Here is a 15,724-nt window from a genome sequence, read left to right as displayed (position 1 = left end):
TTCCCATTGATCGAACGGACAGGAAACTGTTGATGCCTTCATTTCTTCTGCCGGTCGGTGGTTGAAGTTATGGTACTTTTGACATGAAAGGCACGTCGACACTGTCCGAGTTGCATCTGCTTGTAAAGTCGGCCAAAAGTATCCAGCTAGCAGGATCTTCTTAGCTAGTGCTCGTCCGTCCGGATGTCCTCCGCACGATCCTTGATGTACTTCTTGGAGGATGTAAGCCGAGTCCTCCGAGCTCACGCATTTCAACAACGGGCGTGAGAAAGCCTTTTTATAAAGCTGATCGCCGATGAGTGTGAACCGACCGGCTCTCCTCCTTAGCAGCTGGGCTTCATACTCATTGGATGGTGTGGCGCCCGAGCGGAGGAACTCTATGAGGGGCGTCCTCCAGTCGCTTGGAAATGTGAGGCCTTCCATCCGGTCAATGTGTGCTACCAACAGTACTTTTTCAATTGGCTGCTGAATGACGACCGGCGTTATTGAGCTCGCGAGTTTGGCTAACTCATCAGTTGCTTGATTTTCTGCTGTGGGTATCTTCTGGACAATAACTTCTCTAAAATCGGTTTTCAGCTTCTCGAAGGCTTTAGCGTAGAGCTTGAGCCGAGCGCTGTTGATTTCGAAGGTACCGGAGAGCTGTTGAGCGGCCAACTGCGAATCCGAGTGGAGCGTTACCCGACCGGCTCCCACATGCCGGGCAGCCTGCAAGCCAGCTATGAGAGCCTCATACTCTGCTTCATTGTTGGTAGCCTTATAATCCAGCCGGACGGATAAGTGCATCTTTTCTTCTTGAGGGGAGAGCAACAATATTCCAATCCCACTTCCGAGCCGAGTGGACGACCCATCCACATATATTCTCCACATAGCTTCCGGCTCCGGCCTTTGCACCTCAGTCACAAAATCGGCTAAGGATTGCGCTTTGATCGCCGAGCGGGGCTGGTATTGGATGTCAAATTCACTTAACTCCATCGTCCATTTGATGAGCCGCCCGGATGCTTCTGGATTCAGTAACACACGTCCGAGCGGGCTATTAGTCTTGACGATGATAGTATGCGCTAGGAAGTATGGACGGAGGCGCCGAGCGGCGAGGATCAGAGCAAAAGCCAGCTTCTCGAGCCCAGTGTAGCGAGATTCAGCATCTTTTAAAATATGACTAAGGAAATACACGAGCTCTTCTCCGCTCGTCCTCACTAAAGCCGAGCCGATTGCATGCTCGGTTGAAGATAAGTACATATAAAGTGGCTCACCAGCAGTCGGCTTGGCTAATACTGGGAGAGAGTTCAGATAGGCCTTCAAGTCTTCGAACGCCCGATCGCATTCTTCATCCCAGTGAAACTTTGTAGCCTTGCGTAAGATCTTGAAAAAAGGAAGGCTCCTGTCGGCGGTTTTGGAGATGAATCTGGACAGAGCGGTTATCCGACCGGTCAAACGCTGCACTTCCCTTGTATTTCTTGGAGGCTGCATATCTTGTAGAGCTTTCACCTTGCTGGGATTTGCTTCGATGCCTCGTTCGGTCACTATGTACCCCAAGAAACGCCCTCCTTTTGCTCCGAACAGGCACTTCTGGGGATTAAGCTTGACTCCATATTTGTGTAGCATTCGGAAGGTTTCTTCCAGGTCCTTGAAGAGATCGGCCGCTCGGACGGACTTAATGAGAATGTCGTCCACATAAACTTCTAGATTCCGCCCGATCTACTCTCTGAATACTTTATTCATCAAACGCTGATATGTGGCCCCCGCATTCTTCAGTCCGAACGGCATCACATTATAGCAATAAGTGCCGTCGGCTGTCACGAAGCTGACTTTTTCTTGATCTTCACGGGCGAGCGGCACTTGGTGAAAGCCCTGGTAGGCGTCAAGCATACAGATTAATTCGCAGTCGGCCATAGAGTCCACCAGCTGATCTATCCGGGGCAGAGGATAAAAATCTTTCGGGCAAGCTTTGTTGAGATCCCGAAAATCTATGCACACTCTCCACTTGTTGCCTGACTTGGAGACTAATACTATGTTGGCCAACCAGCTCGGGAACTGCACCTCGCGTATATGGCTGGCCTCCAGAAGTTTTTCCACCTCCGCTCGGATGATGGAATTCTGCTCGGCGCTGAAGTCCCTTTTTCTTTGCTTCACCGGCCGTGCGCCTGGCCGGACATGTAGCTCATGCTGCGCTATGCTAGGCAAAATTCCAGGCAGCTCATGCGTCGCCCAGACGAAGACATCATGATTTCTTCGGAGGCATTGGGTCAGCTCCTCTTTCTGCTTCTCCTCCAGATCGGATGAATAAAAGTCGTGGCCTCCGATCGGGTTGGGTGAATCTGTACCTCCTCTTTTTCTTCATAAATTAAAGAAGGTGGCTTCTCAGTGATGGCGTTTACCTCGATCCGGGGTGTCTTCCGAGCGGAGTTGGCTTCTGCTCGGACCATCTCGATGTAGCATCGTCGAGCTGCTAGCTGATCTCCCCGTACTTCTCCCACTTTGTCCTCCACAGGGAACTTGATCTTCTGATGGAAGGTTGAGACGACCGCTCGGAATTCGCTGAGAGCCGGTCGTCCCAGAATGACGTTGTAGGACGAGGGAGAGTCGACCACCACAAAGTTTGTTGTCCTTGTCCTCCTGAGCGGATCTGTCCGACCGGCTGAACTTTGTTACTCGTAAACCCGTATAGCGGAGTTGTCATGGGTAACAGCTCGGCTCGATCAATTTGCAGTTGATCGAACGCCTTCTTGAATAAGATGTTGACTGAGCTCCCTGTGTCAACAAATACGCGGTGAATTGTGTAATTGGCTATTACCGCTTTGATGAGCAGAGCATCGTCGTGGGGTACTTCAACTCCTTCCAAGTCCCTTGGCCCGAAACTGATTTCCGGTCCGTTCGCCCGCTCTTGGCTGCAGCCGACTGCATGAATTTGGAGCTGCCGGACGCTTGCCTTTCTAGCTCGATTGGAGTCTCCTCCGGTCGGCCCGCCAGCAATAACGTTGATCTCACCTCGGGAAGTATTGCTTCTATTTTCCTCTTCCCGAGCGGAAGGTCGGGACCGTTCTTTGGACGCTCGGCGATTCTCCTGCCTTGGAGAACGATGTCGATCGGGAGCCTGTTGCTGTGGCCTATCGGTTCGTGTCCGTTCGGCGTCATGAGTTCTCTGCCGCCTGTCGACTGAGGGAGACCGTCGTCTGGCATTCCGGGGCACGGGATGAGCCACGAAGGGAAAACTTCGACAATCTCTTTTATTGTGCGTATCTGTCCGGTGGAAGGAGCAGAACATCGGGGTCCATTTCTTCTTTGGCTTTGGCCGAGCGGTAGCTACCTCTTGTACGTGGGATCGGACATGAGGGGCTCTGATTGCTTCGGCCCTCGGTCCTCTGGGCGGCTGATGAGCGGCATGTTGTTTCCGCTCGGACGGAGGGGGCCGCTCGGTTGGAATTTCTTTTTTCCTGGCCGCTTGCGCTTCTTCCACGTTGATGTACTCGTTAGCCCGGTGTAGCATGTGATCATAATCCCGGGGCGGCTTTCTGATGAGCGATCGGAAGAAATCTCCATCCACTAGGCCTTGTGTGAAGGCATTCATCATAGTTTCCGAGGTGGTCGTTGGAATGTCCATCGCCACTTGGTTGAACCGCTGGATGTAACCTCGAAGCGATTCATGGGCTTCTTGCTTGATGGTGAACAGGCTCACGCTCGTTTTCTGGTAGCGTCGGCTGCTCGCAAAATGGTGGAGGAAGGCCGTTCGGAAATCCTTGAAGCTCGCGATGGATCCGTCCGGCAGCCTCCGAAACCACCGTTGAGCCGACCCGGAGAGGGTGGTGAGGAAAACCCGACACTTCACCCCATCTGTGTATTGATGTAGGGTTGCCGTGTTGTCAAACTTACCCAAATGATCATCTGGGTCGGTTGTCCCATTATACTCGCCGATCGTCGGAGGCACGTAATGCTTGGGCAGGGGGTCTCGCAGAATAGCCTCTGAAAATTGGCGATTGATCCGCTCGGGCGATGCGTCCGCTCGAGGGGCTTTCCCCTTTCTGGCATCTCGTCTAGGCATTTCATCCGAAGACGATCCCCTATCTCTGTGAGCTGGTACGGCTTCAGGGGTGCGGAACAGGGCTCGATGAAATGCAACGGTGGCTGGTGGCGCTTCCGCTCGACCACCAGACGCTGATGTTGCTTGCTGCTCCGGCCGCTCGGCTGTAGCTTTCTGTTTTTGCTCCACGAGCTTGGCGGCCCTTATCTCGATCAGAGCATCGAGTTCCTCGTTCGAAAGCGTCACCGTGTGTTGTCATCCAGCCTCGTCCATTGTTTCCGATCGGATGCAGGAGCGTTCCCACAGACGACGCCAAATTGATCCTGTCCGAATCGCCGAACCAAAGGACGCTGGGCACGTGGTGCTTTCCTAGTCGATGGCGTAGGCCTCCGAAGCTCCAGCGATCCTGCACAGAAGTCGGGCCGGGAAGGGGTTCCCGATGGCAACCCTCCGACGCTCAAGTCAGGCAAAGCTCAATAGAGAGAAAGGGGCTCCAAAACTCGTAGAGCGCGTACCTCCGGCGAAGTGAGAGGTTCTTTATATAGAGTGATGAAAGAACTAATGCACGTCCGCCGAGGGGCATATGTGTCGGCAACCCATACCCCGGTATGCACCTGTCAGAGAGCTTACCTGACGCCATACTGCAACAGTCCCATTGCGCCTTCGATGGGACAATAGGACACCCCGTTGTCAGACTAGGAGTATGGCCTAGCCATATGACTTGACGGTTGTCAGAAGATGTTCCCCCTTCTTTACTGCTCATAATCCGAGGCGTCCGACCGGCTGGACAGGGAGTCCGTCCGGCCGGCCCCTCCTCCTTTTACGCGCTGGTCGGACGGCAGTCACCTCGCGTCCGGCCTGCCGTTGACATTGGTGTGCTGGGGAAATTTCCAGTAGGCGCTATGTAGAGACTGTTAGCAGTGTCATTTTCTCCTGGTTCTTCCGCTCGGCTCTTAACTACTGTTTCGACAAAGCGCCGGAACCCCTACCCGGTCGGGGCGCCTTTTATTACCGAATGTCCCTTGGTCGGCCGATCGGTCTTATCCATTTCTTCCAAGTCCGGACGGCTCACCCTTCTCCGGCGGGCTACTTGGCCATTTGACCTCCACGTGGCGTTGACCCCTCGTTAGGGGGTCCCGGGCTCTTACCACCGGATCAGCTCTAAAGGTGCACCAAGATTTCATTCTTTAAAAAAAAACATCTAATTTTTATTTACCTCTCCCACCAACAAAAGATTTTTTTTCTTTCTTCTCTCCTTTACATATAGCATCCTCTCTTCTGTTTCTTCTCTTCATTGCATGTAGCATCATCTCTTCTCTTTCCTCTCTTCTTTTAGGGGTGCTGGAGTGAGCATAGTCGTCTTTTACCAACTTTCATCTCTTCTTTCACATTTTTTTCCTCTCTTCTAATTTTTATTCTTTAATGATGTGGATTTTTAAACATCAGTACCATTGTGATGCTAATTTGTTAAAATCAGTATTACAGCTTAACATACCGACACCACAATTTAGACACCAATATCATCAATAAGATTTTTTTTTTAACAGTAAAGAAGACATATTTAGACTCAACAATATTGTAGAAATCTATAGAAGTTAGAATGAGTTCGATTGGATCTCTCTAGATCCATCAATAAGTTTTAACCAAAATTCATTGATGGATAGAGAATTTTAGATTTCTAAAAAGTTGGCATGTAATGAAAAAGAACAGTGTAGTGAAGATATTTATAGTATTCATGTTTAATTCTAATATCCTTATGATAAGTTATGTGTATGTATTAATTGTCTTAAAGTTATAAACTTTAAAAACTTTCTGATCACTGCTGCTAATAACTTAAAGCTAATATCTCTAGGCACATATAGACTATGGGGTACTTCAGAAACCTTTAACACTTGGAATGAGTTGAATCGGAACTCTCTAGGTTCATTAATGTATTTTGATTAAAGCTCATTGATGGACCTAGGAAATTTGAATTTATGAAAAAAAAATGACATGTAATGGAATAGATATCTAAACGAGCTTTGATTTGGCGCATAGAACATCTCATTCTGCTACTCGAGTCAAAAGTTATAACCTTTGGAAGTTTGTTCTAATATGTATGTATCAATTGTATTAAAGTCATAAACTTTGAAAACCTTTTAATCAATGTTGTTAATGACTTTAAGTTGATATCTCTGACATATATAGATTCTGGGGCACTTCAAAAACTTATAGCACTTGGAATGAGTCCAATCAAAACTCTCTAGGTCCATCAAAGAATTTCAGTCAAAATCCATTGATAGACCTAGAGAGTTCCGATCAGACTCATTCCAACCCCTATGGATTTTACAGTGCATCGAAGTCCAAATATGCCCTCCTTTACTGTTTGAAGACCTTACCACTCAAAAGATATTTAGATTTTTAGAACATTATGGTGTTGATTTCGAAACCAGCAACACCCCCTGTAAAAAGAATATAACACTCTAGTGCTACTTACGAAAGATCAACACCACTGTGGTGATGATCTTCCATGACCAACACTAGAGTGTGTGCCAATTGACACATAATTATAATTTCATTTATGAGGCTCAAGATGAAGCTTGCACATCATATCTATCTTCTCGACATTCAGCTCTAACATTACATGTCAATTTTTTTTAAATTCAAATCCTCTAAGTCTATCAATAAGTTTCGGTCAAAATCCATTGATGGAGTTAGAGAGTTGATTAGATTCATTTCAAGTGCTACAAGTTTCTAAAATGTCCCAGTGTCTATGTATGCCTAAAGATATTAGCTTAAGTCCTTAATAACAATGATCAGAAAGCTTTCAAAGTTTATAACTTTAAGATAATTAAAACATACATATAACTTATTATAAGAATGTTAGAATTATACATGGACACCATAAATATCTTCATTGTACCTTTTTCTTCCATTACATGCCAACTTTTCATAAATTTAAATCCCCTAGATAGCTGTGATTGGATCCATTCCAATTTTTGTGTATTTCTATAGTACTCCGAAGTCCAAATATATTTTTCTTTATTATTTTTTAAAAATCTTACTAACGGTACTAGTATTTAAGTTGTGGTGTTGATTTTTAAAAAACCAACATCATAGCGATGCTGATGTATTAAGCTATGTTGTTGATTTGTAAAAATTAGTACCAATGCTGATATTTAAAAGTCATATTCATAAAAGATAAATAAAATAGAAGATTCTACAAATCTACCACAATAAAAATAAATAAAAGGCATGTTATATGCAAAAGAGAGGGGAAATAGAAGAGTTAGTTGTTGGCAAGAGGGGGCAAAATGAAAATTAGGTGCGGCCTTTGGGAAGAATAAAACCTTGATGATCCTTTTGCGAATTCGGAAATGCCCCTTTGGGAAATTGCCGTTTAATCTTGAATGGTATTTTGCATCTCCATAGACAATTATTAGCTACCTTGTTAAAAACAGAAGGCCCTATTGCATACTTGAAGCCACAATTAATTGTCTTCGTACACTTAAACAATAGGTCCTCACTAAAAGACCTTTCTCCATAAGTTTCTCTTCTTTCTGTTGGAAGTTTGGAAAAACTTATCTTTCCCTTGCAACGGAGGCAGCAGTTTACAGCTATGATAATGAAGTAGACGTAAAGCAATCAAACCCACCATCATTCTCCTCAAAACTTATATGTATATCTGATTTGTGCTCCACGATCCAACAATTGTCTTCATTGCATGGAAGAAACCCTGGAAGGCCATGCATCCTCTGTTCCAGCTCAAGGAGAGGTGGACACCACTCGCCCCTTCCGATCCGTCAAGGAGGCCGTTGCAGTCTTCGGGGAACGCTTGCTTACCGGCGATGCTTCTTCTTCTCATAAGGTCACTGCTAGTTCCAAAGTAGACACCCCTCCCATGCCAATTCTTTCATTTCCAAATCTGGTTCCAAAACCAGTCTGCTCGAGTGTTTCCTCCTCGCCAAATTCCTACCATTCTTCAACTACCTTTAACTTTCTACGAAAATTGGAGGCTGAAGTCGAGGAGATAAAGCAAGAGTTGATTCATATGAAGGAGAGGGAGTCCCAAACAGCCAAAACAATTGCCACTCTCAGGTCCCAGGTACAAGACCGAATCTCTAAATTAGAAGCAACAGAGAGTGCTCAGCCAGTAGATCAATGGCAAGAGTATAGAACAACAAACTTAGAAGAAAGATTTGAGTATTTGCCGACTTTGCGTCAAGTGCTGAGCATCGTCAGGACAGAAGACCAAACCCAATTCGGTCGAAGACGGATTAAGCTGCAGAAGAAAAAGCCTATTGTTCCATTGGTAGGAGATATGTTCTCCAGGAAAAAAGGAGCCAATGTAGATCTCAGTAGCTCTTTCTACAGTCGTTCCTCCATTAACAGCTTCACTTAACTTAATGCTTGTTCTACATGTATTATACGTCATCCACTCGCTTTATATCGTGTTCAATTCAATAAGTTCTGTACGTTTTCCATTACAAGAGTCGAAACATATTAAGCTTTGTTTGTTGCTGTGCCAAATGAGATATGGATTTTAGTAATATGTTTTATTTTCTCACAAGAAAAATGAGTATTTATTTATATCGAGAGAAAGATATTTAGTAATTGATGAACTGAATTAGTCATGATATAACTTAGAACAGAAAATAAAGTAAAGATATAACTTATAGTAAATTAATCTATCATTAGTAGTAGCAATTAAAATAATAAACATAAATAAGTAAGAATTTAACATGGAGATTTTACATGGTTAAGAGAAACTCCATTCTAGTTTGCACTAGTGTGACTTTCTCAAAGGAAAATCTTACTATATAAAAATTGTCGAGCAAAGATGTCTTTACATATGATATAAACAAATCTCACAATTGAATGTCTTCGTAGAATAACAAACTTTATAATAATTCTTTTAATTTTAGGATCAATTTTAGAGGATTACACAGTCTAGATTAATCTATATATATATATATATATATATATATATATATATATATATATTTCTCTTTATTATTGAACCGAAAAGAATTAAAGGGAGTGAATAACATTTTTATAATTAATGTATTTTTTAAAGCTTAATTTAGAGTTTAAAAATTAGTTTTCAAAAGCTTTGCTGAATAATAGTACATTGAAAGTAAAAGGAACAAAAAAAACAAGAAGGGCACACAAAGGTGAAAAAACCTTTACACAAAGCCTGTGTAACAATAATATATGTTCATAAAATCCGAACAATAGAAAATTTAAATCACAAGAATTCATTAGACAAATTAATAACAACTGCAGAAATAAATAATTTATGGAATGTAAATAATAAAAGTAAACAAACTTCGAACCATAGAAATTTGAAGCACACTTGTTGTCTTGAGGGTGTTGTAGGGTGAGTATTTGTTGTGGGTTATGAGAATTTTTGATGCTTTGGTCGAACAACTTAGAGTCCTTTTTATAGTTGTTGATCAATATCCATCAGTCGATTAGTTATTGATGTTTAGTTGATTGGTATGAGGATTTCAGTTGTTATCCAAGATGATGTCTTTATCAATTGACTCGTCCATGATACTTTAACCATTTTGTTTAGACCTGGACTTGCTAATTGCTGGTTGTGTTATCAATTGACTGCTTGCGGTGATAGTCCTGCGGTTTTCGTGCGGCACACTTATGTGGCGAGTTCCACGTCATCCGCGTGAGAAGTTATAAGCCGTCAAACTTCTCCTCGCGCGATTCTTCACCACGAAACCTAGCCACTCCTCCCTCTCCGAATCGCCGAACGCGCCTCCCTCTCCGAATCGCCGAAGCGCCCCTCTCGCCGCAAATGCGCCTCTCTCTCGCTGAAGCTACGGGACCAGACGTACGACTCTCTCTCGCAGCGAGCCCTTTTCTACCGTGAGCTCTCCCTCGCCGTGAGCTCTCCAAATCGCCCATCACCCATCCCTCTTGCGCCGAAGCTGGATCTACGACTCTCTCTCTAGCCAAAGCGCCCCTCTCGCCGCAAGAACGCCTCTCTCGCTCTGAGCTCTCCTACGGCGAGCTCTCTCTCACTAGATCTAGGGTTTCTCACTCTGCAACCTCACTTCGCCGACAAACTCCTTCATTGGTAAAAGCTCGTATACTTTGGCGAAAAATGATGTTTCTTTAGAGTGACCTCAGTTGCAACTTTGAGATTTACCTTCCGGCTTTTATATTTTCTAGCCTCGTCTAAACCTTCCGGCTTTTATATTTTCTTGTAAAACAGATCTTGCAATTTTTCTTTTGAACATCAAATTCAAGTGGCCCTGCAGCCTCTTCGATCTGTAGTTTATTAACTTTTAGATGTTTGAACATAGCCTTATGCATTATTTTACTATTTCTTTCCTGAGAATTTGCTTATGTTTATCAGAATCACTTCTGTTTTATATCGGCAGAAAAGGAAGATGAATTTCACTAGTTTTCTGGAAATGTGTTTCATTTAGTCTACTCACTTTATTGAATATGCTTTGTGATAAATAGAGTACCATTTACAATAGTCTAATGAATGTAGAATTACTTCAACCATGGAAGGAAGCTCCTCTGGAGGGAGGGAGTCAACTTTAACTTTGATGGTGAGGAATATTTGTGGGTGTTATCTTACAAACTTTGCATTTACATCTGTCAAGAACCCAATGCAGGCTTTTGTCTCTCATTTTTCTCCTATTTTAAGTTATTTACTGGTTCGATCAAATTGATCTATTACGTTGAATGAGTGATTCCAGCCATTGAATTTTGACTTGGTTCACAGAACATGGCGCTTCATTCTCCTCGATGTGTAATTTAAATTCTTTAGACATTCATAGCATATTCTTTGTGTGTGAGTGCAACATGAAATTTTGCTTAGCTCATTTTTAAAATCAGTTCTCAAAAGCTTGTGTTTGAACTGCTTAATGTTGGAAAATTTTGGCAATTTAAATTTATAAGAATTTACAAATTTTGAATTTTGATAATTTACTAGCATCAATTATCTCAAACAAACATATTATTATGAGATAATAGTGGAAATGCATTAACGTGAGATTTGTTTCGTGGAGAATAATCGCGAGGAGAGGTTTGACGTGATTCTGCATTCACGGTGATATCAACATCTCACGCGGATAGTCCACTGGGATGCAGATGGTACCTGTTATATTTTAGTTAATTCTTTTACTTTTGTAGAGTAATGTTTATCCTCAATTTTATATCTGAACTATGTTAATGCAGGTGAGAAGCCACTGGAGCTCAATAGGATTCTTAGACCTGGAGGTTTCTTTGTTTGGTCTACAACACATGTTTACTGCTAATGAGAGGGACCAAAGCATCTGGAAGTGTAGTGACATTTGTCAATTTCTTTAAATTTCATGACCTCCTTTGTCATCAGCAAGACTACGTGGCTTTCGGGAGCTAGACTATCTTAAATTTTTATCTAGCACCCTTTTAAATTTTTTTCTGGATCCGCTACTGACATTGACTACTTGACGCAAACTTGGTTTGTAAATGGTTAAATGTTGTAATTCTAGATGTAAACTTGGTTTGTTAATTTATATCATTAAACACTGTTGAATAATGTTGGTGTTGTAATTGTGGTATGATAAATCCTCTTCAATTTCAACATGTAGCTATAATGAGTCTCTAATGTTGTTCTTGGATTGTCCACTTATTGCTTTTACTTTGTAGTAGCAACTGTGTCTCAGCACTGCATTAGTTGTCAGTATTGATCTCCATAATCCATATGCAAATGCATCTGATACAAGATATGACATGTGGAACTTGAGTGGGAGAGTGGATCATTCCTTGCTCCAGCTCAAGTTTCTGAAACATTTGAATTTGAGCTACAACAACTTCAATGACCTTCATATACCACGCTTCATTGGCTTCCTAAAGAGATTGTAGTACCTAAACCTCTCAAATGTAGGCTTTGTCGGCACTAGAAAAATGAGGAAAATCGAACTATTTTTGCCTTTAGTTGTTAGACAATAATTACTCATGGAATGAGAGAGAGAGAGAGAGAAAGAAAGAAAAGGAGACTCCTTGAGAAGCTCCATGGCAGAGAGGTGAAGCAAATTTATGATATTTTAACTAATTAATACAAAATTCAATAAAGTTCTTTCACTGAAACAACAACAGCAAAGTCTACTAATATACACAGGGAGATCACTTGTAGGAAACAATGAAGCAAGCAACTAGTATATAATTTGACACGAGAATGAACAACTGCACGAGGCCAACATACTGTCGTTACAAGAGATAAAGAGACAGAATTAAGAAAATGAAACTATCATTACAAGTTTAAACAACTGGCTGTTTAGAAACAAATTACAACACCCGAAGCCAACAAACAAATAGTTACAGTCCAATACCTGACCCCCAGAACATACAACACAAGAAGAAAAAAAAACAAAATAGTAGAATTAATTCAGCCTTTGCTCTTTCCCCTGCAGCTCCAAGTGCCACATGCAATGAATAAAAGTGGTCTGGCCATGGATGTGTCATTCTAGCATTTGGTGCCTTCTTCATCATATCTATACAAATATAAAGAACATAAGATTTTCAGTGCAACCTTAGATTTGTTGTCAAAACAATAATAATAAAAACTACACGAAACAAATCTCACGTTAATGCATTTCCACTATTATCTCATAATAATCTGTTTGTTTGAGATAATTGATGCTAGTAAATTATCAAAATTCAAAATTTGCAAATTCTTATAAATTTAAACTGCCAAAATTTTCCAACATTAAGCAGTTCAAACACAAGCTTTTGAGAACTGATTTTAAAAATGAGCTAAGCAAAATTTCATGTTGCACTCACACACAAAGAATATGCTATGGATGTCTAAAGAATTTAAATTACACATCGAGGAGAATGAAGCGCCATGTTTTGTGAACCAAGTCAAAATTCAATGGCTAGAATCACTCATTCAACGTAATAGATCAATTTGATCGAACTAGTAAATAACTTAAAATAGGAGAAAAATGAGAGACAAAAGCCTGCATTGGGTTCTTGACAGATGTAAATGCAAAGTTTGTAAGATAACACTCACAAATATTCCTCACCATCAAAGTTAAAGTTGACTCCCTCCCTCCAGAGGAGCTTCCTTCCATGGTTGAAGTAATTCTACATTCATTAGACTATTGTAAATGGTACTCTATTTATCACAAAGCATATTCAATAAAGTGAGTAGACTAAATGAAACACATTTCCAGAAAACTAGTGAAATTCATCTTCCTTTTCTGCCGATATAAAACAGAAGCGATTCTGATAAACAGAAGCAAATTCTCAGGAAAGAAACAGTAAAATAATGCATAAGGCTATGCTCAAACATCTAAAAGTTAATAAATTACAGATCGAAGAGGCTGCAGGGCCACTTGAATTTGATGTTCAGAAGAAAAATTGCAAAATCTGTTTTACAAGAAAATATAAAAGTCGGAAGGTTTAGATGAGGCTAGAAAATATAAAAGCCGGAAGGTAAATCTCAAAGTTGCAACTGATGTCACTCTAAAGAAACATCATTTTTCGCCTGAGTATACGAGCATTTACCAGTGAAGGAGTTTGTCGGCGAAGAGAGGTTGCAGAGTGAGAAACCCTAGATCTAGCGAGAGAGAGCTCGCCGCAGGAGAGCTCAGAGCGAGAGAGGCGTGCTTGCGGCGAGAGGGGAGCTTTGGCTAGAGAGAGAGTCGTAGATCCTAGCTTCGGCGCGAGAGGGATGGGTGATGGGCGATTTGGAGAGCTCACGGCGAGGGAGAGCTCACGGTAGAAAAGGGCTCGCTGCGAGAGAGAGTCGTATGTCTGGTCCCGTAGCTTCAGCGAGAGAGAGGCGCATTTACAGCGAGAGGGGCGCTTCGGCGATTCAGAGAGGGAGGCGCGTTCAGCGATTCGGAGAGGGAGGAGTGACTAGGTTTCGTGGTGAAGAATCGCGCGAGGAGAATTTTGACGCGATTCTGCTTATTACTTCTCACGCGGATGACGTGGAACTCGCCACATAAGCGTGCCGCACGAAAACCGCAGGACTCTCACCGTTGTAGATCGATTCTGTGCAGTGTTCGAAATTGCGCCCTAGGCGGCCACCTAGGGCGCCGCCTAGGCGCTGTGCGGCAGGATGCCACGCCGGAAACCAGCGAGGCGGAAGCCCTAGGCGGCTGGGCCGCCTAGGTGGTCCTCGGCGGGCTTCGGCGGGTTCGGCGGGCTCGGCGGGCCAAGCTTTTTAAGGCATTATAAATCCGATTTGTAGGTATTTGCCAGGCATTTGTAGGCGTTCGTTTGTTTCATCGCCCCGGCTGTTCGTCTTCCCTGAACCCTGATCGCGTTGCTTCTGGTAAGTTTTGGTTTCCGTTCATTTTTGTTTCATCGCCCGTTTTTTGTTTCTCAAATCTTCGTCGCGGCAACACCGGATGCATCGCAGGTGTCAGACGCTGCCGGAAGCTTCGCCGGACGCGTCCGGCGAAGTCCGGCGTTGCTTCGAGCAACGCCGGTAGAGTCGCAATGCTTCTGGCTGTGCCAAAAGCTTTCCGCGCGACGCTACCGACGCCACTGGAAGCAACGCCGGACTTCGCCGGACGCATTGGACTCATCCGGCGAAGCTTCCGGCAGCGCCGGAGCCCTCCCGCGAGCCGCCGGTGGCAGCCCGTGTTGTCCGCCGTCCGCGCCGTCCGCGCCGTCGCGCGAGCCGCGAGACTCGCGAAAGAGACGCGATTTTAGCTTTTTTTTATTATTTTTTTTAGATTTAATAAATTAAAACAATTCCTAACTCCTAACGGGGATAATTTTAATAAGGTTGAGTTCATAAACCCTAATAAAATTAAGATCCCAATTAAATATATTTAAAATTTATCTTTTTTATAATAAATATTATTAATTTATATAAAACAAATTTAAATATATAAAATTATATATAAAATTCTAATAACCATTTATCACTTTATCAGATTTAAAAATATAAAAATATAAAAATATTTAAAATTAAAAAACATATAATACATATTAATAATTTAATAAATCATATTTAAATATTTATAAATTATAAATTTTATATATTATAAATTTATATTAATCGGATTTATACATATTAAAATTATATTAAAATTTTAAAATTTTTAATAAATATTATTAATTCATATAAATCATATTTAGAAATTTTATATATTATAAATGTATATTAATCGGATTTATAAATATTAATTATTAAAATTATATTAAAATTTTTAAAATTCTAATAAATATTATTAATTTATATAAATCAGTTTTAAAAATATGAAAATTAAATTAAAATTTTAAAAGTTCTAATAAATATTATTAATTTATATAAATCAGTTTTAAAAATATGAAAATTAAATTAAAATTTTAAAAATTCTAATAAATATTATTAATTTATATATAAGTATATAACAGATTTAATAATATAAAAAATAAAATATATTTAAAATTAAATTTATTTAAACAAATATCTAATAAATTTTATTAATTAGATTAAGATATATAAAAAAATATTCTCAGACTTGTTAATGACTTAATGTTATATTTCATATTTTCATTATTTTGTATTGTATATTTGTATGGTATAGTATAATTAAATTTTATTATCATATTATGTCTTGTTATATATGATTTTTTTTCCTTCAGATTATCTGTTATCAATGGCAAGCAATCCATCTTCGACAGCATCTGTCACTCAACCCGAATCTGGGATTCTTAGAAGAAAATCAAATGACATCGGATGGGAGTTTGAAATATTGATTGATCCTAAGA

The 15,724-nt window shown here is 41.5% G+C and overlaps 1 protein-coding gene and 2 long non-coding RNA genes across 4 annotated transcripts; 2 read left to right on the top strand and 1 right to left on the bottom strand.

Annotated features, from left to right (window-relative positions):
* Positions 1-7,718: 7,718 nt before the first annotated feature.
* Positions 7,719-8,523, top strand: LOC122038959 (WEB family protein At3g51220-like). Its single transcript, XM_042598944.1, has 2 exons — positions 7,719-7,934; positions 8,010-8,523. Exons 1-2 carry the CDS (start codon positions 7,719-7,721, stop codon positions 8,394-8,396), a joined length of 603 nt encoding a protein of 200 aa, XP_042454878.1. The 3' UTR covers positions 8,397-8,523.
* A 1,113-nt stretch (positions 8,524-9,636) lies between these two features.
* Positions 9,637-11,546, top strand: LOC121967830. Of its 2 annotated transcripts, XR_006107868.1 has the most exons (3): positions 9,686-10,088; positions 10,512-11,119; positions 11,204-11,546. It is a non-coding gene; the product is annotated as an uncharacterized LOC121967830 (long non-coding RNA). The 2 variants fall into 2 exon arrangements; XR_006107866.1 differs by having other exon boundaries at positions 9,637-11,119.
* Positions 11,547-12,240: 694 nt separating this feature from the next.
* LOC121967839 lies at positions 12,241-13,902 on the bottom strand. Its single transcript, XR_006107869.1, has 3 exons — positions 13,520-13,902; positions 13,036-13,096; positions 12,241-12,501 (listed from the first exon to the last, which is right to left on the bottom strand). It is a non-coding gene; the product is annotated as an uncharacterized LOC121967839 (long non-coding RNA).
* Between the last annotated feature and the right edge of the window lie 1,822 nt (positions 13,903-15,724).

Source organism: Zingiber officinale, chromosome 1B, assembly GCF_018446385.1.
Source record: "Zingiber officinale cultivar Zhangliang chromosome 1B, Zo_v1.1, whole genome shotgun sequence".
In the NCBI taxonomy this organism is placed as follows: Eukaryota; Viridiplantae; Streptophyta; class Magnoliopsida; order Zingiberales; family Zingiberaceae; genus Zingiber; species Zingiber officinale.
This window is presented reverse-complemented; position numbering and strand designations above follow the sequence as displayed.